The 24,525-nt window shown below is 42.0% G+C and overlaps 2 protein-coding genes across 2 annotated transcripts; both read left to right on the top strand.

Moving 5' to 3' along the window:
* Positions 1-9,818: 9,818 nt before the first annotated feature.
* On the top strand, positions 9,819-10,250 carry LOC138890436 (uncharacterized). The gene has a single exon (XM_070173820.1). The coding sequence runs from the start codon at positions 9,819-9,821 to the stop codon at positions 10,248-10,250; it is 432 nt and encodes a 143-aa protein (XP_070029921.1).
* A 9,848-nt stretch (positions 10,251-20,098) lies between these two features.
* Positions 20,099-23,703, top strand: LOC138890435 (uncharacterized). The gene is made up of 3 exons (XM_070173819.1): positions 20,099-20,617; positions 23,302-23,493; positions 23,608-23,703. The coding sequence occupies exons 1-3, from the start codon at positions 20,099-20,101 to the stop codon at positions 23,701-23,703; spliced, it is 807 nt and encodes a 268-aa protein (XP_070029920.1).
* The last annotated feature ends 822 nt before the right edge of the window (positions 23,704-24,525 follow it).

Genomic DNA, 24,525 nt, shown 5'->3' with positions numbered 1-24,525 from the left:
ATAGTGATCCACTCCCTCTTCCACTCGGGAGGCTCAATCCTCTAAAATGAACCATTGGGCCTCTGATGCTCGTACTTAACCTTCTGACAATTCAAACACCGAGCCACATATGCAACGATATCCTTCTTCATTCTTCACCACCAATAATGTTGCCGCAAATCCTGATACATCTTAGCGGTGCCCGAATGAATAGAGTATCGGGAACTATGGGCCTCCTCTAAAATCAACTCCCGAAGCCCATCCACATTAGGCACACAAACTTGACCCTGCAATCTCAAAACTCCATCATCACCTAAGGTCACCTGCTTGGCACCTCCATGCTGCACCATTTCTCTGAGGACGCATAAATAGGGATCATTATACTGCCGATCTCGGATATGCTCTAATAAAGAAGAATAGGCGACCGTGCAAGCTAACACACGACTGAGCTCAGAAACATCCAACCTCACGAACTGATTGGCCAAAGCCTGAATATCCAAAGCAAGCGGTCTCTCACCGACCAGAATATAAGCAAGACTGCCCATACTGGCTGACGTCCTACTCAAGGCATCGGCCACCACATTGGCCTTTCCCGGATGATATAAGATAGTGATATCATAATCTTTCAACAACTCCAACCACCTCATTTGCCTCAAATTCAACTCCTTTTGCTTGAAAAAATACTGAAGACTCTTGTGATCCGTGAACACCTCACATGTTACGCCATACAGATAATGCCTCCAAATCTTTAACGCGTGAACAATGGTTGCCAACTCCAAATCATGAACCAGATAGTTCTTCTCATGAACCTTTAACTGCCGCAAAGCATAGGCAATGACTTTGCCATACTACATCAACACTGCACCTAGTCCAATACGAGATGCATCACAATAAACTGTATAAGGCCCTGAACCTGTGGGCAAAACCAACACCGGTGTCGTAGTCAGAGCTGTCTTGAGCTTCTGAAAGATCGCCTCACACTCATCCGACCATCTGAACTGGGCACCCTTCTGGGTCAACCTGGTCATCGGGGTTGCGATAGATGAAAACCCCTCCACGAACCGACGATAGTAGCCTGCCAATCCCAAGAAACTCTGAATCTCTATAGCTGATGCTGGTCTAGGCCAATTCTTGACTGCCTTAATCTTCTTCGAATCTACCTGAATAATCTCTGCTGATACAACATGACCCAGGAATGCAACTAAACTCAACCAAAACTCACACTTCGAGAACTTAGCATATAACTGACTATCCCTCAAGGCCTGAAGAACCACTCTAAGATGTTTCTCGTGCTCCTCCCGACTGCGGGAATATATCAAAATATCATCAATGAAGACTATGAAGAACGAATCCAAGTAAGGCCTGAACACTCGGTTCATCAAATCCATAAAAGTTGTTGGGGCATTTGTCAACCCAAATGACATCACCAAGAACTCATAATGCTCGTACCGAGTGCAAAAAGCAGTCTTAGGGATATCAGATGCCCTAATCCTTAACTGAAGGTAGCCAGATCTCAAGTCAATCTTCGAAAATACCTTAACACCCTGAAGCTGATCAAACAAATCATCAATCCACGGCAATGGATGCTTATTCTTGATCGTAACCTTGTTCAACTGCGTAATCAATACACATCCTCATCGATCCGTTCTTCTTCTTAACAAACAACACTGGCGCACCCCAAGGCGAAACACTCGGCCTAATGAAACCCTTTTCAAGCAAGTCTTACAACTGCTCCTTCTACTCTTTCAACTCAGGCGGGGCTATACGATATGACGGGATAAAAATGGGCTAAGTGCTAGGAGCCAAATCAATACAAAAGTCACTATCCCTGTCGGGTGGCATACCCGGCAGGTCTGAAGGAAATACCTCAGGAAACTCATGAACAACGGGCATAGAATCAATAGAAGGAACCTCAGCACTAGAATCACGAACATATGCCAAATAGGCCAAACATCCCTTCTCGGCCATATGTCGAGCCTTCACATAACAGATAACACTACGGGTAGAATGACTAGGAGTCCCTCTCCACTTTAAACGAGGTAAACCCGGTAAGGCTAAGGTCACAGTCTTGGAATGACAGTCCAAGATAGCGTGGTAAGGTGATAACCGGTCCATTCCTAATATGACATCAAAATCAACTATGTCCAAAAGAAGCAAATCTACACGAGTCTCAAGACCTCCAATAACCACTATACATGAACGATGGACTCAATCTACCATAATAGAATTACCCACCGGCGTAGACACATAAACAGGATCACTCAAAGAATCACTAGGTATGACCAGATACGGTGCAAAATAAGAGGACACATACGAGTACGTAGACCCTGGGTCAAATAACACTGAAGCATCTCTATCATAAACCAGAACCGTGCCTATAATAACTGCATCAGAAGCCTCATCCTTGGGCCTGGCTGGAAGAGCATAACATCGGGGTTGAGCCCCACCACCCTGAACTACATCTTTGGGATGGCCTGCTGCTAGCTGGCCTCCACCTCTAGTGGCCAGAGCTCCAGCTCTAATACCTCTACCACCTCTACCCCCACCTCTAGCTGGCTGGGTAGGTTGTGGAACACCTGGTGCCTGAACCATGGCACGGGAACCCTGATGTTGAGAACTACTCAGTGCTCGAGGGCAATACCTAGCAATGTGCCTCGTGTTGCCACAAGTAAAACAAGCCCTCGGCTACTGGGGCTGACGACCCTGGAAACTTTGAAGCGGTGGTGCACTGATAGGAGTTGATGGTGCACTATAGGACTACTGATCAGAATACTGCATCTGAGAACCACGGCCACCTAAAGCACCGTGAGAAACCTGAAGTGCTGACTGAAAAGGCCTAGGAGGATGGCCTCTACCATATGAATCCCTACCTCCAGACGAGGTACCACTTAATAGGCCTGAATGACGGGGCCTCTTGTATGACCCATGACTACCTCCCTGCGACAGAACCATCTCCACTCTCCGGGCCACATTGGCTGCCTCTTGGAAAGATATCTCACTCCCAGTCTCCCTAGCCATCTGAAGACGAATCGGCTGAATAAGTCCATCAATGAACCTCTTCACCCTCTCTCTCTCTCTCGGTGGGGAGTATGATAAAAGCATGACGAGCCAAGTCGATGAATGTGGTCTCATAATGGGTAACAGTCATGGAACCCTGCTAAAGACGCTCGAACTGCCTTCGATAGGCCTCTCTCTGAGTGATGAGGAGAAACTTCTCCAGAAATAGCTGAGTGAACTGCTCCTAAGTCAAAGCTGGCGACCCGACTGGTCTAGCCAAACAAAAATCCCTCCACCAAGTCTTGGCGAATCTAGACAAGCGAAAAGTGGAACAATTGACCCCATTGGTCTCAACTATCCCCATGTTCCTAAGAACCTCGTGATAGCTGTCTAGATAATCCTAGGGATCCTCAGTAGATGCACCGCTAAAAGTAGTAGTGAAGAGCTGGGTAAACCTATCCAGCCTCCACAAAGCATCGGCAGACATAGCTGCTCCATCATCGGTCTGATCTACCACACCCGGCTGAACTACTCCAACTGGCTGAACCACTAGAGTCTAAATCTGGGGAGCTACCTTCTCCGGAGTGCGAGTAGCAGGAGTCTGGGCTATTCCTCCAGCCTGAGAGATGGTTGGTGCTGTAGGAAGCAAACCTGCCCGGGTGACACTCTCTGTAAGGCCCATTGAGGTGGACCAGAGCATCCTGAAGAACTAGGGTAGCAATAAACCCCTCTGGGACCTGAGCTGGGCCCACCGGAACTGCTGGGCCTGGAACCTCATCATCAAAATCAACCTGAGGCTTCGCTGCGGGTGATGTTGCTCTAGGCTGAGCTTTGCCCCTACCTCGGCCTCTAGCACAGTCTCGGCCTCGCCCTCTGCCCCTCGTGGGAGCTACTGCTAGGGGCTCGAGCTGCTAGTCAGTGGGTGAGGAAGCGCGTGTTCTCGCCATCCGCGAAAGAACATAGTAGAAATTCAATTAGCTTTGAGAAACCAAATCGCATGACAGGAAAGAATAAATGTGAGATTTTTCCTAACTCTGTATCCTCCGGGGGATAAATACATACGTCTCCGTACCGATCCCTCAGACTCTACTTAGCTTGTCTGTGAACTGTGAGACCCATGTAACCTAGAGCTCTGATACCAACTTGTCATGACCCGGATTTCCCATCCTCGGGAGTCGTGATGGCGCCTACTAATACGAGCTAGGAAAGCCAATCAATTGCACAATTTATCTTTTTACCCATCTTATATTCATTAACAATTTCAAAATAATAACAGTTAAATAGCAGAATTTAACATAAGCAGAAGAAAGAAACAATGAGCTATCTAAACATGAATATCCAATACAACTGTTTGAGTCTCGACTACCCAGAACTGGTGTCACAATTTCAAAGACGATCTGAGAATACTACAGATAAAGGGTCTGAAAGCAAGAAATAGATACAACACTGTCTCTAGAAATGCATGAAAGAAATATGAATAGTAGATAGAAGGAGACGCCAAGGCCTGTGGATGCCTGCAGGACTACCTCGGGTCGCCTGATGATCAAGAATCAGTAATCTCACTACGGTTTGAAGTCCACAACACTGGGGTCTGCACAAAAGAGTGCAGAGTGTAGTATCAACACAATCGACCCCATGTGTTGGTAAGTGTCTAGCCTAACCTCGACGAAGTAGTGACGAGGATAGAACCAGAATACCAAATTAACCTGTGCAGTTCAAATATATACAGCGGAAAAGAAATACAAAAATAAACAAATAAAGATAGGAGGGCGAGACATGCTTCGGGGAATAACAGGTAAAACAGAATATCAAGAGAATTATAAAGGAATCAAAATCAACCACTTATAAGAATAAGGAAAACAAAGACAGATTTCACTTTCTTTTCACATCTTGTTGCAGGCGTGCAACCCGATCCCATTTCCTGTATCTCGTGGTAGGCGTGCCACCCATTCCCATTTCATGTATCTCGTGGTAGGCGTACCACCAGCTCCCAGTTCATTTATCTTGTGGTAGGCGTACCACCCGCTCCTATTTTATTATATCTTGTGGTAGGCGTACCACCCGCTCCCATTTCATTATATCTTGTGGTAGGCGTACCACCCGCTCCCATTTTATTATATCTTGTGATAGGCGTACCACCCGCTCCCATTTCATTATATCTTGTGGTAGGCGTACCACCCGCTCCCAGTTAAAAGCCAACAATAATCACAAGGAATCCTGGCAAGGGAACAATAATATCAAACAAACATCCCGGCAAGGGAACAATAATGATAATAACATGTGAGGCACGATAAACCACAATGGAGTCAATAGCAATTTATAACACAAGACTCACGGGCATGCTTGAAACCGACGTATAGATACTCGTCACCATGCCTATATGTCGTACTCCACAATTAACACGTAGCAAATAGACACCACTCATAATCCCTCAAGCTAAGGTTAGACCAAACACTTACCTCGATGCCACAAACACAATTTACGTTTCAATTATAGCTTTACCCATTGATTCCACCACCAATTCACTCAAATCTAGCCATAAGTTACTTAATTGCATCAATAAATGCTAAATGAATCAACCCCAATGCATGAAAATGAGTTTTCCAAAGTTTTACCCAAAAAATCAAAAATCGCGCCCGGGCCCACATGGTCAAAACCCGACGTTCGAACCAAAACCCGATTACCCATTCCCCCACGAACCCAAATATATAATTTGTTTAGAAATCAGACCTCAAATCGAGGTCCAAATTCCCAATTTTTTGAAAAACCTAGTTCTACCCAAAACACCCAATTTCCCCCATGAAAATCATTGATTTAAGTTGAAATCATGTTAAAATATGTTAATGATTAAAGAAAACTAGTTAAAAATGACTTACAATTGATTTGGAGAAGAAGCCTTTGAAAAATTGCCCTGGTGAGTTTATGTTTTGAGAGGATATGAAAAATGGGTTTAAAATTGTCTAAGTATAAAGTTGCAGGTCGCATGTATGAGAAATGCGAACAGGGGTTCGCAATTGCAAACCCCGGCCTCTGCTAAGCTGGGAAATGTGAAATAGGGATCGCATTTGCGAACCCTTCATAAATGCTGGACTTTCGCATTTGCGACTTGGGAATTGCGACTACAGCATCGCATTTGCGATCACTGGCCAAATGGGAAACTTCGCATTTGCGAGGATAACCTCGCATTTGCGAGAGGGAGCTAGCCTAGGCTTCTTTCGCAATTGCGACAAGCCGCTCGCATTTGCGAGCCAGGATTCGTAAATGCGAAGCCTGTAGGCCTGCTCTGCACAGCTGAAAAACCTGCAATTTTCTAAGTACAAAATGCACCTTATGGCCTATCCAAAACTCCCCGAGCCCTCGGGACTCCAACCCAAATATACACACAACCTCAAAAATATCCTATGGACTTATTCGTGTAATAAAATCACCAAAATAATGTCATGAAAATTGAATTAAACCTCAAGATCAATGAAATTTCTCAAAACTTCTTTAAACATCAAATTTTGCATTTAAGGTCTGAATCACGTCAAACGAATTCTATTTCTTACCAAACTTCACAGAATTATCTTATATTATATATAAGACCTGTACCGGGCGTTGGAACCAAAATACGGGCCCGATACCAACACATTCTAATCAAAATTCATTTCCAAACCTTATGAACAATTTCAAAAAACAATTTTCTTCACAAATTCATTTCTCGGGCTTGGGACCTCAAAATTCGATCCTGGCATATGCCCAAGTCCCATATTTTCCTAAGGACCCTTCGGGACCATCCAATCACTGGTTCGGGTCCGTTACCAAAACGTTGATCGAAGTCAAATTAATTCATTTTATAGCCAAAATTTATCATTTTTCATAGATTTTCACATATATGCTTTCCGGCTACGCGCCCGGACTACGCACGCAAATTGAGGTGATGCTAAAAGAGGTTTTTAAGGCCTCGAAACATAGAATTTCATTTTAAAACAGTTGTTTCTCTAATTCTATGCATAGTTGCTTAATTGTGTGGCCAGTAGTTGAGTTCTATTTACTAATGTATGCTATGCTTGGGAATGTCATGTTTAGATTATAGCAGAATTAGAGAGAGCTTGTTTCTGAACTTGTGGCTCGATGAAAGATTTCTCGGTTAGGAAAGGAATATACCTAACAGTCTTGCTTAGTTTAATACTATATTACATTCGTTCATGACAGATTCAAAACCATAGAAATATATGATTGATATATTATGGATAGACGGATAGTATTGTGGGAACATGCTATTTATATAAATTATCCGGTCAACTAGAAATCATAGATAATTTGGATTAACAGGTGTAATTATGAACTCAATAGGATTAAAAAACCGACCACAACCCTGGAATATATATCTCCCTTGGCTACGTGTTTAAATTTTACAATAGTAGTTTTAATAGAAAAGTTGACTTTTGATCATCTTGGACATTATATTGATTTTAGTTTTCTTAGTTAATGGTTAATATAAGTCTCTGTGGGTTTGACATGCGACTTTCGAGTCACTTTTTTACTTGAAGGCCACGTATTCTTGTGTGTACTTGGGTAAACAACATTAGCCAACCCATAGCTCTAGAATATTGTCTCTTATTGAATTCGTCTCTAATATTTGCCAACTTGTTTCCTTTAATCTCTTAATTTGTTACTCTAGATTAATTTTAGTTAAATATTCATACTTTACGATTCGCGTGAATATTAATTGTTTGGATTAATTTAGTTTATAATTAATCACAAGTCCCTGTGGGTACGATATCTGGACTTACAATCCTATATTACTTGTCGACCACGTATACTTGCGTGTACATTTGGGAGCAATCAATAATCTTAGTTTTTATATTTAGTTTGGTAGCAACTTAAATCAAAGGTTTATTTTCCTGTCGCCTGAAGCTGAAGATTTATTAGAGCATTATTTAAATTAATTCTTGTGAAGACAATTTAATACTATACTATCTTTGACTAGCGAGCCTAAGTTTTATACACCGGTTTTGTGCTCGTCAGTGGTAGAAGAGGAACCAAAGGATGATAAGGTGGAAGAGAATAATAAAGCATACAATGTTCCTCCAGATACTATTAGGCATATTGTTGATAAGACTGCACCGTACGTGGCGAGGTATGGGGAACTTTTTGAGAAGCCGCTTATGCTAAAATACACTGGTGATGCTAAATTTGGTTTCCCGAATGCTTCGGATCCTTACCATGCCTATTATCTGAAGCTTTGCGCACCGAATCAACATCCTACTCAGCCAGCAGTTTCAGCCTCTGCTCTTACCGCTTATTAGATGAAAATCTTAGTTTGACTGCCAATTTAGACCGATCGTTTTGCTGAATAGGAAATTTGCTTTGTGTGAATATTATTGACTTTAACATTATATGCTTACATGTTCTTATTTTCAAGTCTCGAACATGATGTGTTTTCATTAGGTTTCAAGATATCCTGGTGCTTATTAGAGAAAAAAATGCTAAAAACCGATCATTTTGTTGAATATAAAATTTTCTTCGTGTGTTAAATATTATTTACTTAACATATTATGCTTACACCTTCTTATTTGCAAGTCTCGAACATGATGTGTTTTCATTAGGTTGTAAGATATCCTGGTGTTTGTTGAATTTAAGATGATTGAATCCTGTGAGATAAGTACTGAAGCTACCAACTTGGTATAGTTGGTAAAACATATAAATTTTGAGGAAATGAGGCATTATACGAGTTGACTCAATGCCTTTGGAACTATACTTTGGAAATACCGAATTGTTCACAGAGCGTCTTGCACAAATAATTTTGCTGAAATTTTGAATTTATTATGAATCTCTTTTCTTCATAGTAGATAACGTGGAAATAGCTTCTTGCAGAAATACAGGGTAAGACTGCGTACAATAGACCCTTGTGATCCAGCCTTCCTCGGGCCCTGCGCATAGCGAGAGCTTAGTGTACAGGGTGGCCCTTTTTTTCTTCATAGTAGATAATTTTCAAATTTAGTATCTATTGCATAGTAGATAACTTCTTTTGCATTAAACAAACATATTAGGGACCTGGTATGGGTATTCTAGAAGAATAAGGCCCACGGGTTGTCTTGTTAAAGTAGCCGAGAGGAGCATGAGCAACATCTTCGGATTGTACTTCAGGACCTGAGAGATAGTCAGTTATATGCCAAGTTTTGAAAGTGCGAGTTTTGGTTGGACTCGATCGCTTTCTTGGGGCACGTAGTATCGGCAGAGGGCATTTAGGTAGATCCTAAGAAGATTGAGGCAATTCAGAATTGGCCTAGAACCACTTCAGCTATGGAGATCCGGGTTTCTTAGGTTTGGTGGGATATTAGCGTCCCTTTGTGGAGGGGGTCTCATCTATAGCAGCCCTATTGACTAGGTTGACCCAGAAGGGTGCCTCGTTCATATGGTCAAACGAGTCTAAGGTGAGCTTTTAGAATCTCAAGACTGTTTTTGACTACGGTGCCCACAGGTTCAGGATCTTACATGGTGTATTGTGATGCATCTCGCATGGGGATCGGTGTATTATTGATGTAGGATAATAGGGTGATTTCATACACATCGCGACAGTTGAAGGTTCATGAGAAGAATTAACATGTTCATGACTTAGAGTTGGCAGCCATTGTTCATACACTGAATATTTGAAGGCACTATCTTTACGGCGTGTCATGTGAGATATTCACGGATCATCGGAGCTTGCAGTATTTGTTCAAACAGAAGGATCTCAATTTGAGGCAGAGGAGGTGGTTGGAACTATTGAAAGACTATGATATCACTATCTTATATCATCCCGGGAAGGCCAAGGTGGTGGGCTGGTGGCTGATGCCATGAGTAGAAAGGCAGTGAGTATGGGTAGCCTTGCGTACATTCCAATCGGTGAGAGACCGCTTGCATCAGATGTTCAGGCTTTGGCTAATCCGTTCGTAAGGTTGGATATTTCAAAGCCCAGTCGTGTTCTAGCTTGTACAATCGCTCAGTTTTCCATGTTTGAGCGCATTAGGGAACGACAGTATGATGACCCTCATTTGCTTGTCCTTAGGGACATATTGTGGCACGGTGGTGCCAAGAAGGTTATTGTTGGAGATGACATAGTTTTGAGGATGCAGGGTCATATTTGTGTACCCAATGTAGATGAACTTCGTGAGTTGATTCTTGAGGAGGACCACAGTTTCCAGTATTCTATTCATTCGGGTGCCGCGAAGATTTATCAGGACTTACGGATGCGCTATTGGTGGATGAGGATGAAGAAGGATATATTTGCATATATAGCTCGTGTCTAAATTGTCAGCAAGTAAAGTATGAGTATCACAGACCTGGTGGTTTGCTTCAGAAGTTAGAGATTCCTGAGTGAAAGTGGGAGTGAATCACTATGGATTTTGTTGTTGGACTCTCGCTGACTCAGAAGAAGTTCGATGTCATTTGGCTTATTGTAGACAGGATGACCAAGTTAGCGCATTTCATTCATGTGGCAGTTACCTATTCTTCAAAGCGGTTGGCTGAGATTTACATCCGCGAGATCGTTCGTCTTCACAGTGTGCCAGTGTCTATCATTTTGATCGAGCTGCATAGTTCACCTCACACTTTTGGAGGGAAGTACAACATGAGTTGGGCACGCAGGTGAGTTGAGCACATCATTTCATCCTTAGACGGACATACAGTCAGAGTGCACTATTCAGATATTTGAGGATATGCTTCGCATTTGTGTTATAGATTTTGGGGATTCGTGGGATCAATTATTTCCACTTGCATAGTTTGCCTACAACAACAGCTACCAGTCAAGCATTCAGATGGCTCCCTATGAGGTATTATACGGGAGGTGGTGCCGATCTCCAGTTGGATGGTTTGATCTGGGGGAAGCTCGGTTGTTGGGTACGGATTTGGTACGGAATGCCTTGGATAAGGTCAAGATTATTCAGGATCGTCTTCGCACAGCTCGGTCTAGGAAAAATAGTTATGCTGACTGTAGAGTTTGTGATGTTGCATTCATGATCGGAGATTTTGTATTGCTCCGGGTTTCAACCATAAAGGGTGTGATGAGGTTCGAAAAGAAGGGCAAGTTGAGCCCTAAGTCTATTGGACCTTTTGAGATTCTTCAGAGAGTGGGTGAGGTGTGTTAGTGGGTGGGAGTCCGAGTCGGACATGAGAAGTAGATATCCATACCTTTTCACCCGTTTAGGTACTTTTCCATGTCCGTTCGAGGACGAACGGTTGTTTTAGAGGTGGAGAATGTGATGATCTGATAGGTCATCTAGAGTTTTAAACCCTAATTTTGTGTTTCAAAACTTCAAATATCTTATTTTAGCCTTCCTCGATTTGCGTGCACAGTCCGAGTATTTTTTCGGAAGACTTTTATGTTAAAAATTAATAAAATATGAATTTTTTGCTTAAAAATTCATTTGAGTTGATTTCAGTCAATGTTTTAAGCAAACAGACTCGGATCCATATTATTACAGTCCTAGTGGATCCGTATCGTGATTTGGGACTTGGGCGTATGTCCGGAATCGCATTCGGAGGTCCCTAACTCGAGTTATCGTACTTTGTTGAAACATTGAAGTTTAAAGGCTTAATGAACCTAAAGGTTTGACCAATTTTTAACTTTATTGATATCAGGTCCATATATTAGTTTCGGAACCTGGTATAATTTCATTACTATATTTATGACTTGCTTGTTAAATTTGGTGAGAAACAGAATTAGTTGATGCATTTAGTTTTTGGTGTCTGTTGCAGATCTCGCATTTGCGAAGAATCATTCGCATTTGGAAGACTGGGCATGGTTGGGGGGTCCTCGCATTTGCAAGGTAAAGTTCGCAATTGCGAACTTGACAATTCCGCTTTTGTGAAGGCAGAGTCGCAATTGCGACTCAGCACTGTTTTGAGGATCTTCGCATTTGCGAGGGCTTCAGGGTTCACATTTGCGACCATTTTATCGCAATTGCGATCACTGGGATTCTGAGAGGAGTTCGCTACATGTTGAGATCGCAACATTTCGAAGATCACCCGTAGGCTGATCCCGCCATCTCGATGCCATGAGTGCTTTGAGTGGCTGATCTAATATCCCCACGGATGCTGCCCTCGGGATCGGCGGCCAAATTTTATTAATGGCTATATTTGAGCTGGCATCGACTGGATCTTCAGCCGGAACTCCATCTTGGCCAACCGGGGGTACGTCGTTCCCTGGTGTTATGTTATCACTTTCGTCGTTGTGGCCAAAAACATTATCACGTGTAGGGGTGTTGACTGAGAGTTCGACAATAGTCCTGGAATCAAAGATACTTCAAAGAACAAGTGCAAAATAGCATGCATTATGAAAGTTTGTACTAGGTAATCACTATTATCCTTAGCCCCACGATGGGCGCAAAACTGTTTACCCTTAAAATTGGATAACAATTGAATTTGTACGCGGTTTTAAGGATACATGATATACTTAATACAAATTAAGAAGATAGATTAATATTGAAATTAATGATAAGAAAATAAATGCAAACCACAAAATTGAATAGTCTTAGCATCTGAATTTGATCACCCTCGAGCCAAGAAATGTCTTAACTAGTGTTAGAACTAATCAACAAGATGATAAGAACAAGAAATGATCAGTATATTTCTTTTTTATGCGTGTTACAATGTGTTCTACAAATGATCAGAACCTCACTTTATATAGTAGGGGTGTTCTAATATTGGTACAATTCTATACAATGTAAAAAATATCATAATTTGCTAATTAATCGGCCTCTTCTTGATACGTGCCGAGATTTTTGCCGTGATCTTCGACCGATTGCGGATATTTAGGCTTTCCATTATTTAGCTCGGCAAGTTTTCCTCGATCTTGTTCGGTCTCGATCTTGCTCGGTCTCTAGGTCACAAGCTCGACGATCTAATTTTGCGCCTTGGTTCGATATAATCCGAGCTCGAGCATTGACCTGCCATATTTCAGCCTCGATTGGTCAAACAATGGACAAACCCAGTTTCGACCGTCTATAAGGAACAAATAGGATTATTTAATAATAAGAAAGAAAAAGTGAGAAAAAATAAGGTAACGCAACCATACCAAGTCGGTCGTTACATAAGTGGTACTTTTCGTCTTTACGAGAGACGAATTTAATAATGTGATACAAACAATTTAGAGGTAACACCCTAATATCACCCCAAAACTGTCATATTTTTGTTAATTACCTACTTAAACTATTCGGTGTCCCAAATCCTCCTGAACTATGTTGCCCTTCATATTAAAAACCCCTCATTGCATTCTTAGAGGTACGTCTAGTACACTCTGTGAGCACGTGATTTTTGCCCTACAAGAACTACTCCCAAAAATTCAAAATAAAATAGTTTTGTGTTGCTTGTACTTGTCTGTGCATGTTTATTTTTACTTTAATTAAGAAAAATACAAAAATATGTGTTGCATGTGCATTTAGGATTTAATTTTACAATTAGGAATTAATTAAAAAATATTTGCGAGGATGAAAATCACAAAAAATATGTACTTGGCATTTTTTAGCATTTAATCTCCAATTGTGTGATTTTATTTTAGTTGGTATTTAATGGTGTGATAATTGTTATTAGGAATTAATTAGTATTTTTTAATTTGGTTTATAATTTAATTTAGAATTTTTATTAATTAGGAAATAAAAGAAAAGAAGGAAAGGGAACAAATGGAAACCGGACTGGGCCAAATTGGCCATAGCCCAGTTCTTACAAATAAATTAGCCCAATACCCGCCCCAATCCAGTCCGTCTCCAGATATATCCAAACGATGTCGTATCTGGCCAATAGATCCAAGCCATTGATTTGTTTTGATCGAATGGTCCAGATCACCCCTTCCATAACCCATTTTTGACCCATTCCCTATACCCGGTCTAACCCGATCCCCTCACAAAACCAAGCGACATCGTCTCTTTAAGTGAGTTGATCCAAGCCGTCGATCTCAATTGATCTAACGGCTAGGATCAAATCAATTTCCCCCATATATAAGCCCAAACCATACCCCCCCCCCCCAAACATACCCCCCCCCATTCGCCTTCGTCTCTAACCTAGAGACATGCCCAACACCCTTCGCTTTCAACCACCACCCTCCGCCCACCGGAAATCGCCTCACGGCGGTTCCGGTGGTCCAAACAGCCCCAAAATTACACCACAGCCTCCCCACGACGTCCTCTTTCCAAATCCCGAATCGGTTTTCCTCGAATCAGTACCAGACGCTTTGAATCTTAGATCGAAGAATCGAACCAAACCCTAATCCGTCCAATGGTCACCAAGTTCACACCCCAGCTTCCCATCGACCTCCCCAACCTAACCCTTCTAACCATCACCCTCGAATCATGGCCGACTGCTTCGAATCTTAGATCGAAGGCAAGACCTCAAACCTCAAACCTACCCAATCAGTCCCAAATTAACACCATACCACCACCTGACTTCCCTCGTCCCTAATCTAGCACCACTATCATTCGAATCAAGCTGGATGCTTTCGAATTTGAAGTCGACTCGACGAACCCCAAAAGAACCAAGCTAGGGGATCGATACACAGTAGAAAACGGAGGTAAGAATCGACCTTAGTCGTGTGTTCTCAGTCGAGAACACTCGATTAAGGTCCATTTCGGCTTCAGAATCAAGTTGAAGCTTCGAGTAGGACGAATTCGTTTGGTCTGAAATTCTAAGGTACTTATTTTTCTTTACTTTTTCTTTTGTTGTTTCATGGCTTGTCTGATTAAGTTTCGTTATAGTTATATCTTTTTCAATTACTTTCCTTTCTATTTTCTCCATCAGACTTTTTCTTGGTCCATCTTCTTCTATCAGTCAACATATGGTTAAATAGCTTCGTCGATTAATTCGGTTTAATTGTAGTTCAGTAGTTCTGGTCAAATCGTCTGCTGTTACGCCAAATTATTTCATTTTTATGCGATGTTTGGTCCCCTACTCTGTGATGTGACTTGGCATATGAATTTAGTTGTTCATTCAAATGTGTTTACAGTTTCATCTGCTCGTATTTAGGTTTAGTGTAGAATTGTGTTAGTCTATTCCCAGAATCCTTAAACCCTTCATCTTGGTTGCGATATTGTTCGTTCTGATGTGAGTTCAATTGTTGTGTGAGTATAGTGGTTTGAATCTGACTGTGGTTCTGTTCGAGTTTGGAGTCCGATGGAATTGAACTTGTGGTTAAATTTAGCTTTAGTTAATCAGTGATTAGGTTCTTCTGTAAGAATTGGTTATAGCTGAAAGATGTAGCACAGATTAAAGGGGTTAAGTTAGGATAGTAATCACAGGGGTTCCAAGGGGTAATTTGGGAATTGAAAATTTGAAGAAATGGGTAGTTTGAGTGTTCTATCCACTAAGTACTAGTGTACCATTAAAATAATGCATTTGTTTAATAATTAGTGGGGAACAAAACATAATGATATGGGGAGGTTTAAAAGGCATTGATTAAAATATGTTGCACATACCTGCTTGAACTTTAAATAAAGAAAAGACAAGGGTTAATGGGGAACAAAACATATTCTAGTAGAGTTCTATAGGTATCATAGGCAAAATTAGTTTCTTAATTCTACCTAGTGTTCTTACGAGCTGGCAGGGTCAGTGTTTGGGTATAAAAATGGAGGGACTTAGGACAGAGAGGGGGGTCTTTTTTTGGGGGGTTCAGTCTTAGAGAGAGTCTTCCTTCTTGAATCAATTTCTGAGAACTAGAACTCATATAGAGGGTTTGAGAATCAGTTTTCTTGAGAGCTTTTAAAGTTGAATTCTTCTACACTTTGAAACCTTAAGAGTTTGAGAGAGTGCTTTAGACAACCAGCTCACACTGTTACATTGATCTCAAGAGCATAAATAGTTCAAATCTTTCTGTTCTTGTTCTGTGCTTAGATGTTCAGGGAATTTGAAAATATTTGGTGATTTACTCGAGGGGGCTGGGTATTATCTGATTGCTGAAAGGTGTCCTATGACTGCCTAGTCTAATTTCTAGTAGATTCAGTGTTTTGGTTAAGCTTCTTTCTTCCTGGGCTTTGTGACTGTGGTTTGGTCTTGAGCTTGGCCCTGTTTGTTGCTGTTGATTGTCAACCTGCTGGTGTTATTGTTTGTTGCTTCTACTGTTGCATTGATGTGGCTGACCTCTTCTTCTTCCATTGTAACTGATTTCCAAGTACACAGCTTGATCTTGGGTAATTGTGAACTGAAATGCGAAAAATGAACCTGTAATTGAAGCATGAGATCATTTGATTTAGTTTTCTAGTTTATGTATCAGAATGTTTGACTTCTTAACGTTATTAAGACCTTTGCTTGAAGTTGTACTAGTTGGATCGAAATTGTTTATGTCGTAATAAACTAAAAACTGTTTGTATTAGCATGGAATGTTAATCGTTTTGTCTCAAATGTATATGAGCTTTCTTCTACAGTTTAAGTGTTAGTTGTAATTAGGTTCATTTAAATTGGTAGAATAAGTTGGGTTAGCTTCAGCTAGTTGCCTATTATCTTGTGTTGTAAATATGTTTGAAAAAGTAAGCCAACAATAATATAAACCTTTACTAGTTACTTTTCTTTTCAATTCGCCCTAAAAAGGGATGTTGAGTACCACATTTCATATCTGCTCTAATAACAGTAAGCTGAAGGAAGAAAGTATAAATTCTAAAGCAAAACGAATCCACTGTTTAAATATGTCTGATTAAATGATGAGCACATTTGTGAGCCATTTCATGGCTTGCCCGGCTGCAAAGGTTCGCCCCATTAGCCCCGCCTATGCAGTTGATTTCGCCCCATCTAGCTTGGGGCCGTCCTAGGCCCAATACCACGCATTTAATAAGAACCCTTGTCCATCGCCAGGATTGAGTTCCTTTGGGCCCAAAAGTTGAAATGGCATTTGGTCTACTAATTTTCAATTGATAAACTATAGGATTTTCTAATATTAACTAATTGGGCCCCCCTTTTATTTCTTTAAAGACAAATAAATAGAAGAAGAATAGTCATTTTAGGATTAGCCTTTAAATAATAAATGAGACGAGCCTTGCCAAATAAAACGCAGAAGTTGCGGGGCCCTCAGTAAATATTGCGTTAAAGTACTTTATATTTCGGGACGGACCGTCTAATGAATTTCACGGCTTTCCTCAAAATAATAACGCGCTAGACACTTTAGGCGCGCTTTTAACAAATTACTTTCTTAAACTCTGGTGCACATTTATGTGACCCAAATCCAAATCTCAACGGAGTCGAAATGTGTCAATAACCACGGGTGCGTTGATGTGACGTGGTTCGAGATATGTTTTCACGACGTTGCAATTCTCATAAAAAATAATAATAATAATAATAAAAGCGTTAAAAAGTTAAAATTTGCACATAGGTTCAACATGTATTAAAATCAGATAAATAAGCCGAATATGACATTTGAGCGACCGTGCTAGAACCACGGAACTCGGGAATGCCTAACACCTTCTCCCCGGTTAATAGAATTCCTTATCCGGATTTCTGGTTCGCAGACTGTAATACAGATTCAATCTTTTCCTCGATTCGGGATTCAACCGGTGACTTGGGACACCATAAATATCTCAAGTGGCAACTCTGAATTAAATAATAAATCCCATTTCGATTGTCCTTTAATTGGAAAAACTCCTTTACGCCCTGCGAGTGCAGGTAAAAAGGAGGTGTGACAGCTCTGGCGACTCGGTTGGGGACCGAACCCAGAATTTCTTGTTCAGGGTTCAAGAATTCGAGCTTAGAATAATTGTTATAATTGGCTTTGTTTATTCTCTGAATTTTACATGTTTGGGCCTAATGTGCTAAATGTTGCTTTTGTCGCTTTGATATTATCTGAACTGTATATAAACTGCTACAAAACCCTTCTCTTCTCACCTTCGGGGATGTGCTCGCTGGTCGAGACTCCCTATTCTTTTAGTGTCATACCTTGAAATAAGAAAGAGGCTCGGACAAGTTACTAAGCCGGATGGCTTTTTGGTTCCCAGTATGTAGCCCCCTCCTCGGCTCGAGTTGTCCGCTCGGGTACACAGTCTAGAACAAATACCCAGGTTATAAACCTAGAATAACTCAACTTCATGCTGGATCCCTAGTAGGAACGTTTGTTTGCATCACGTGCATTTGACTTTGGAGGCTCAACACAGGGGTTGGGTCTGTCTAAGACAGGTGTACCAAAAATGACAAAAGACCATCCTGATGCATCTTACTTGCTACTTGTGCATTTGTTTGCTTCGGACTTGCATGCTGACCGGCTTTTGAATATTTTGAGGAAAAAGAGATAGAGGTACGAGGGTTAAAAGAGAGTTAATCGCTTATTTTGAAAAAAAATGTCCAAATAGTGTCGAAACTCTGCCGAATTTTTGAGAAAAATGAAGAAAAAAAAGAAGAAAAGGAAAAGAAGGAAAAAAATATATATAGTATTATTTGCCAATGAAAAGAGTCTGGTTTTCAAAAAAAGTTTGTTTTATTGGCCCGAACTACGCCAGTTTGATTCCCACAGGGTGTGAGATATGTAGGCAACCCCCATCGGGTCCAACTTCACTTTTTGCGAAATTAGCCAAAAGAACAAAAATTTTATTTGAAAATAATTAGGGTGATGCCATTCTTTCTAGAAATAGCTGAATGTCCCTAAAAAGGCGCCGGAAGGCTATTTTTTGCAAGAACAGCCGCCTGTGGTCATTTTTTTATGCTTTCACCGGTTAGCCGACACAGCCTTAAAATCTTCGACCCCGAGGTGCTGAAAGGTCGTATTGGCAAAACCGGGTCTTACTTTAAAAGAAAAAAAGAAAGAGATAAAAGTGTCCATGTTATCTTTGAGTCAATTGAATCGTGATTTTTGCTTAACACCCTAATAAATGTGCAGAATGAGCACAAGTCAGAATTAGTACGTAACAATTGTGAACAAGATCCCTTTGGATTTGCACATGTGGTGGGATGACTTAGGCGAATCAGGGAGCGACACAGTCAATCTATACCTGGGAGGCCTCACTGGGTTGCTCAAGATTAATCCTAGGGGGGATATCATAAAGGCCTTGGTCGCATTCTGGGACCCGACTCACAACGTATTTCACTTCTCGGATTTTGAACTTACCCCAACATTGGAAGAAATAGTCGGATACATCGGGGGTCCCAAGGTTCCTCTGAGACACCAGTACCTGATTGCTCCTAGGGCCGTAGCCGTACATAGGTTCCTAGACTCTTTGAAATTAAGCAGGGGGTCCATAATCCAGACTTGGCAGCTGGTTTTTGTACTTTGTGGTTTATATACAACAAATATGGCCACATAGGGGGGTTCAACAAGCCGGAAAACAAAATCTATAGCAAAGGAAACCGCCTTAAGTGGGAAGAACATAGGTGTTTTGCATTCATGGTAGCCTTTTTGGGACTCCTGGTGTTTCCTAGAAAAGACGGGAACATTGACATACGAGTATCTGGGGTTGTCAGCACTTTACTTACTCAGGCCAATAGCACCCTCGCACCCATGATAATAGCTGAAATCTTCCGCGCTCTCACAGCCTTCAAAGCCGGGGGAGGCTTTTTTGAGGGGTGTAATGCGCTGCTGCAGATGTGGATGATCGAACACCTATATTGTCGTCCTCAATTTATGAGTTATGGGTCGACGGAGAAAACGTGCATAGAGGAATTTCCTACGAGGGTTGACGGAATCAGCTTACCAGAAGGGGTCACAGAGTGGACAACGCGCCTCCGTTCTGTCACTGCGAGCCAAATAGAATGGTCATTTGGATGGTTGCCTGTGGATGAAATCATAAATATGCCAGCCACTGGATCTCATTTCCTTTTGATGGGGCTCAGGAGTATTCAGCCCTATACCCCTTATCGAGTTTTGAGGCAGTTGGGGAGATGCCAAATAGTTCCGAAAGATGAAGATCTTAGTGGCCAAATAGTCGAGATCGAGCCCAACGGACAATTTCATGAAGCAGCAGTCCGCCAAATTTGGAGCGAGTGTCAATACTTAACGGCAAATATGTGTGTACGTGATCGGTCCAAAGGTGAAGTTTCGCCGGGATACCTTGCTTGGTATAGGAGAGAAATCGAGTTTGGGAGGCCAGCCAAAAGACCCCATCTCCAGGAGTTCGTCGAGGCGTCGCAAGGACAATGGGATTGGTTGACTAAAGAACATGAGTATAGAGCCGCAATAGGCAGATTGGAGAAGCAAGTCATGGAGCTTCATTTTGAAAATGGTGTTCAAGCCTCTGTAAACAAGGGAGAAGAGAAAAAACTAGCTCAGGAAAATGAAGTCCTCAAAGCTCAAATCCAGAAAATGAAAAGAAACCCGGAGAGAAGCCGAGCTGATAAAAGGCTCATAAACGGTTTGAACAAGAAAGCCCTCGAGTATCAAGAAAACCTGGAAAAATCTGAAGCTGGTCTAGCGAGAATCCAGGCGAAATGGATAAAGAAGGCAGAAAAGCAAGCACGGTTTTATGAAGGGACCATCACTATCCTAAGAAGAAGGATATCCACTCTCAAGAATGAGGCGGTCAAGCAGGCTCAAGATTTCAAAGCTAATAGGGAATGTTGTTATGATCTGGTGGCTCGGATAGAGGAAGAAATGCTGCAGTTGCAAAATCAACACTTGCAGGACTCTCGAGTGTTAGAAGCCCGTAATCAGCAAATAGGGCGGTTGCTTCAGGAGAAAGGCGTCATAAGAGAGAGAATTAGAAACATCTCTGACTACATCGTTATGAAGTGCCACATATGTGAGGATATGACTCGCACTACATTCTTTGCAGCAGTGATGACCTTTGTTAAACAAATAATAAACAACTTGGACCGACTTCAAAGGGATCTTGCATATAGGCCCGTGGCGAGACCGAATGATGTCCCACAGACACCAGGAGCATTGATGTACTCATGATTTTCCGTTTGAATTTGTATCTCCTTTTCTCTCAGAGTCTGTGAGTCATGTTAGGTTTTTATTTTCTTTCTGTTTTGAGTCTGTATTTCTTGAGAGTATGATAGCTTAATTTCGGAGTCTGTTTGTCATCTTTGCGTCAGAATCTGTTAGTCTTTTGAAATTTGTTGATATTGAGTCTTTGTAATTGAAACATCTGTTTTTGTAAAAGCTAAAAGAACCAAAAATGTTTTGTTTACTTGCACGCTTATCTGACAGAACTACGCACGGTCTGATTCATGCGGGGACGTGATACGTAGGCAATCTCTATAGGATTCGACCACCACTAAAAACGAAAAGGGGGAAAATGAAAAATAAATAAAGAAGGATAGGATAAAAGAAGGGGCACAATTATGAGAGGCCGGAATGACGCACGCAACTGAAGCAAATGCATGATAGAAAATGGTTAATTGCCTAGGTGCATTGCATCCCAACATGTAACTGCATATGTGTTAAACTCTAAAACTAACAAAGTTGTTGTTGTCCAGAGAATTCAAGCAGTTAGTTTACTTAAAGGATACTGGCACATTATCATTACCAGACCAAATCAAAGGGACCAATACCGTAAATCACGTCTATCCTAGATGTCGACACTAGTGTTGAGGTAGAGGAGTTGGACGTCAATAAAATGAAAGAGAAGATGCTCAAGCTTAAGCAACAGATGACCGAAATGTACCAAGCTTGGTCCAAAGGGCAATCACCGCCATCTTACCCAGCCAACCCGGCTTTTACCCCACCATTAGCTCAGTCTCAGGATCATCCCGCCACCGATCTAGGTTTTCCCATTTATCAACACTACCATGGCACTACTTCTCATACGCCACAAGCTCCACCACCAAAATCAATTCCATACCCTCCTCCGCCAATCACCCCTGTCTTTGTGGCGTCTCCACCAGCTACACTCCATAAATCCCCGAGTGAACCTGTGTTCCAAGCGCAGGACAACCAGTATTATCCCCCGGAGCTTACCTTCAAAGCACCCGAAGCCTATCCACATGATCCACATTCTGACCTACTGGGAAAAGCAGAAAAACCGGCCAGAAATCCTGAACAGGAAGAGATGTTTAGAAAAATAAAAGCATAGAACAATCCTTCAGGGATATGAGAGGGTTAGGATGTCAGGTGAGTGTAGCTTACAAAGACCTGTGTTTGTTCCCAAATGTACAACTACCGGCAGGGTTCAAAATGCCCAAATTCGACTTGTACAACGGACACGGTGATCCGGTGGCTCATCTGAGAGGTTTTTGTAGCAAGATGAGGGGAGCAGGCGGAAGAGATGAATTACTGATGGCGTATTTCAGCCAAAGTTTAAGTGGATCGGCGTTAGAATGGTACACCAGACAAGATCATAGCAGGTGGTACACATGGGACGATTTGACCCAAGCATTCGCTTGTCACTTTCAATATAATCTTGAGATCATTCCGGACCGACTGTCCCTGACTAAACTAGAGAAGAAGCACAGTGAAAGCTTTAGAGAATATGGTTTCCGGTGGAGGGAGCAAGCAACAAGGGTAGATCCCCCAATGAAAGAGAGCGGGATGGTCGAGTACTTTTTGCAGGCTCTGCAGCCAACTTACTTTGGTCATTTGGTGTCCGCAATTGGCAAGTCTTTTAATGAGGTTGTAAAAATGGGAGGCATGGTCAAGGAGGGGCTTAAGTCCAACAAGATCATGAGTTATTCAGCGATCAAGGCAACCACCCAGGCCATTCAAAGCGGCACTGGGGGTGTGCTTGGGAAAAAGAAGAAAGAAGATGTCACGACTGTTGAGTCAGGAGCCTGGTTCGGATCTAGAGGCCCGTCACCCTACTATAGCCAATCACGACCCTACCACCAAAATTACCCCCCACATTTCATATAGCCCTCCACAGCACTACTACTCACCGTCAGATCCCCATTTTTCCGTCCATCATGCACAAGCCTATACCCAAACCCCGGCACACGTACAGTGGCGTATGACGGCTCCACAAAATCCATATCCAGCTCCACAAAACACATATCCACCCCTAAGGGCCTACAGAAATCCCCCCGGGACAGGTTTTCGACCAAACCAAGCCCTCAAGAATGAGAGGTCACAGAAGCAAAAGACTTTCACTCCACTGGGGGAATCATATACCAGTCTTTTCCACAGATTGAGGCAGTTGGGCATGTTGAATCCAATTGAGCCTAAAATGCCAAATCCTCCCCCTAGAAATCTTGACCACTCGGTGAGTTGTGAGTACTGTTCAGGGGTCCCTGAGCATGATATAGAGAAATGTTGGAAACTGAAAACAGTTGTGCAAGAGCTTATTGATACTCATCAGATCGAGGTTCAGGCCCCAGAATCCACTGCCAGCTCACCATGAGACCCATATGATTAAGTTAATACACAAAGGAGGGGATCCCAAGAAGCCCTCGCAGAAGGTAATGATGGTCCGTTCCAATGAAATCAGCTCAAAGGAATAGGTAACTAATGGGAAATCAATGGTCCAGTTGAAAGGGGTAGACAATAAGCCAGCTGTGGTAGCCGAGAAAGGGTCATCAAGCATTGTTGCAGTGAAACTCGAGAAAGCTAAAGTGGTAGTACCAGGGGTTGCAAGTGAACCTGTTGTGCTTGTGAAGGGTGCTCGCACAGAGCATGTTATTATAAAACCAGTAACTCAGCTTCCAGTAATCAACAGCAAGGTTGTTCCTTGGAATTATGAACGGGTGACGGTGATTTACATGGGGAAAGAAGTCAAATAAGAAGTTTGTGAAGCGCAAGGTTTGACTCGCTCAGGAAGGTGTTTTACTCCCGAGGAGTTAAGAATAATTAAAAATGATCCAACGCCGGTGAAGAAAGCTGTAACTAAAGAAGAGGCAGAGGAATTTTTTGAGGAAAATGAAAGTGCATGACTATTCTGTTGTAGAGCAGTTGAGGAAAATACCCGCTCAAATCTCATTACTCTCGTTGCTAATCCATTTAGATGAGCATCGCCAATCCCTGATGAAAATCTTGAATGAGGCCCATGTTCCCGACAAGATCTCGGTGAACCATCTGAAAAAGATAGCCAACAAGATTTTTGAAGTAAACAGAGTCACTTTTTCCGATGATGAATTGCCGGTAGAGGGTACTGAGCATAACAATGCCATTTACCTAACAGTGAAATAAGAGGATGCTGTGGTTACCCGGGTATTGGTTGACAATGGATCAAGTGCAAATATCTGTCCTCTCTCCACTCTAATCAAGCTGAAAATAGAAGATGAGAAGATCCATAAGAACAGTATCTGTGTGCGGGTATTTGATGGCAGAGGCAAAGACTCAGTCGGGGACATAATATTGGAGCTGACCATAGGTCTAGTAGAATTCAAAATGGAATTCCAAGTGCTGGATATAGCTGTTTCCTACAATTTTCTATTAGGGCGACCGTGGATTCACGCCGCTAAAGCAGTGCCATCAACACTCCATCAGATGGTCAAGTTTGAATGGGACAGACAGGAAATAGTGGTGCACGGTGAAGATAATTTGTATGCTCACAACAACACCATTGTGCCATTCATTGAAGTGGAAGATGACAAGGGACCATGGGAAGTTTCTGACGCAATGTCAGTCAAGAAAGTTCCAGAAGGGAAGTGTATCCCGAATCCGAAGATAAACGCCGCATCAGTCATGGTAGCGTATGAAATGTTGAAAAATGGTTTTGTACCAGGAAAGGGTTTGGGATCAGCGTTTCAAGG

Source organism: Nicotiana sylvestris, chromosome 4 (assembly GCF_000393655.2).
Source record: "Nicotiana sylvestris chromosome 4, ASM39365v2, whole genome shotgun sequence".
Taxonomy (NCBI): Eukaryota; Viridiplantae; Streptophyta; class Magnoliopsida; order Solanales; family Solanaceae; genus Nicotiana; species Nicotiana sylvestris.
This window is presented reverse-complemented; position numbering and strand designations above follow the sequence as displayed.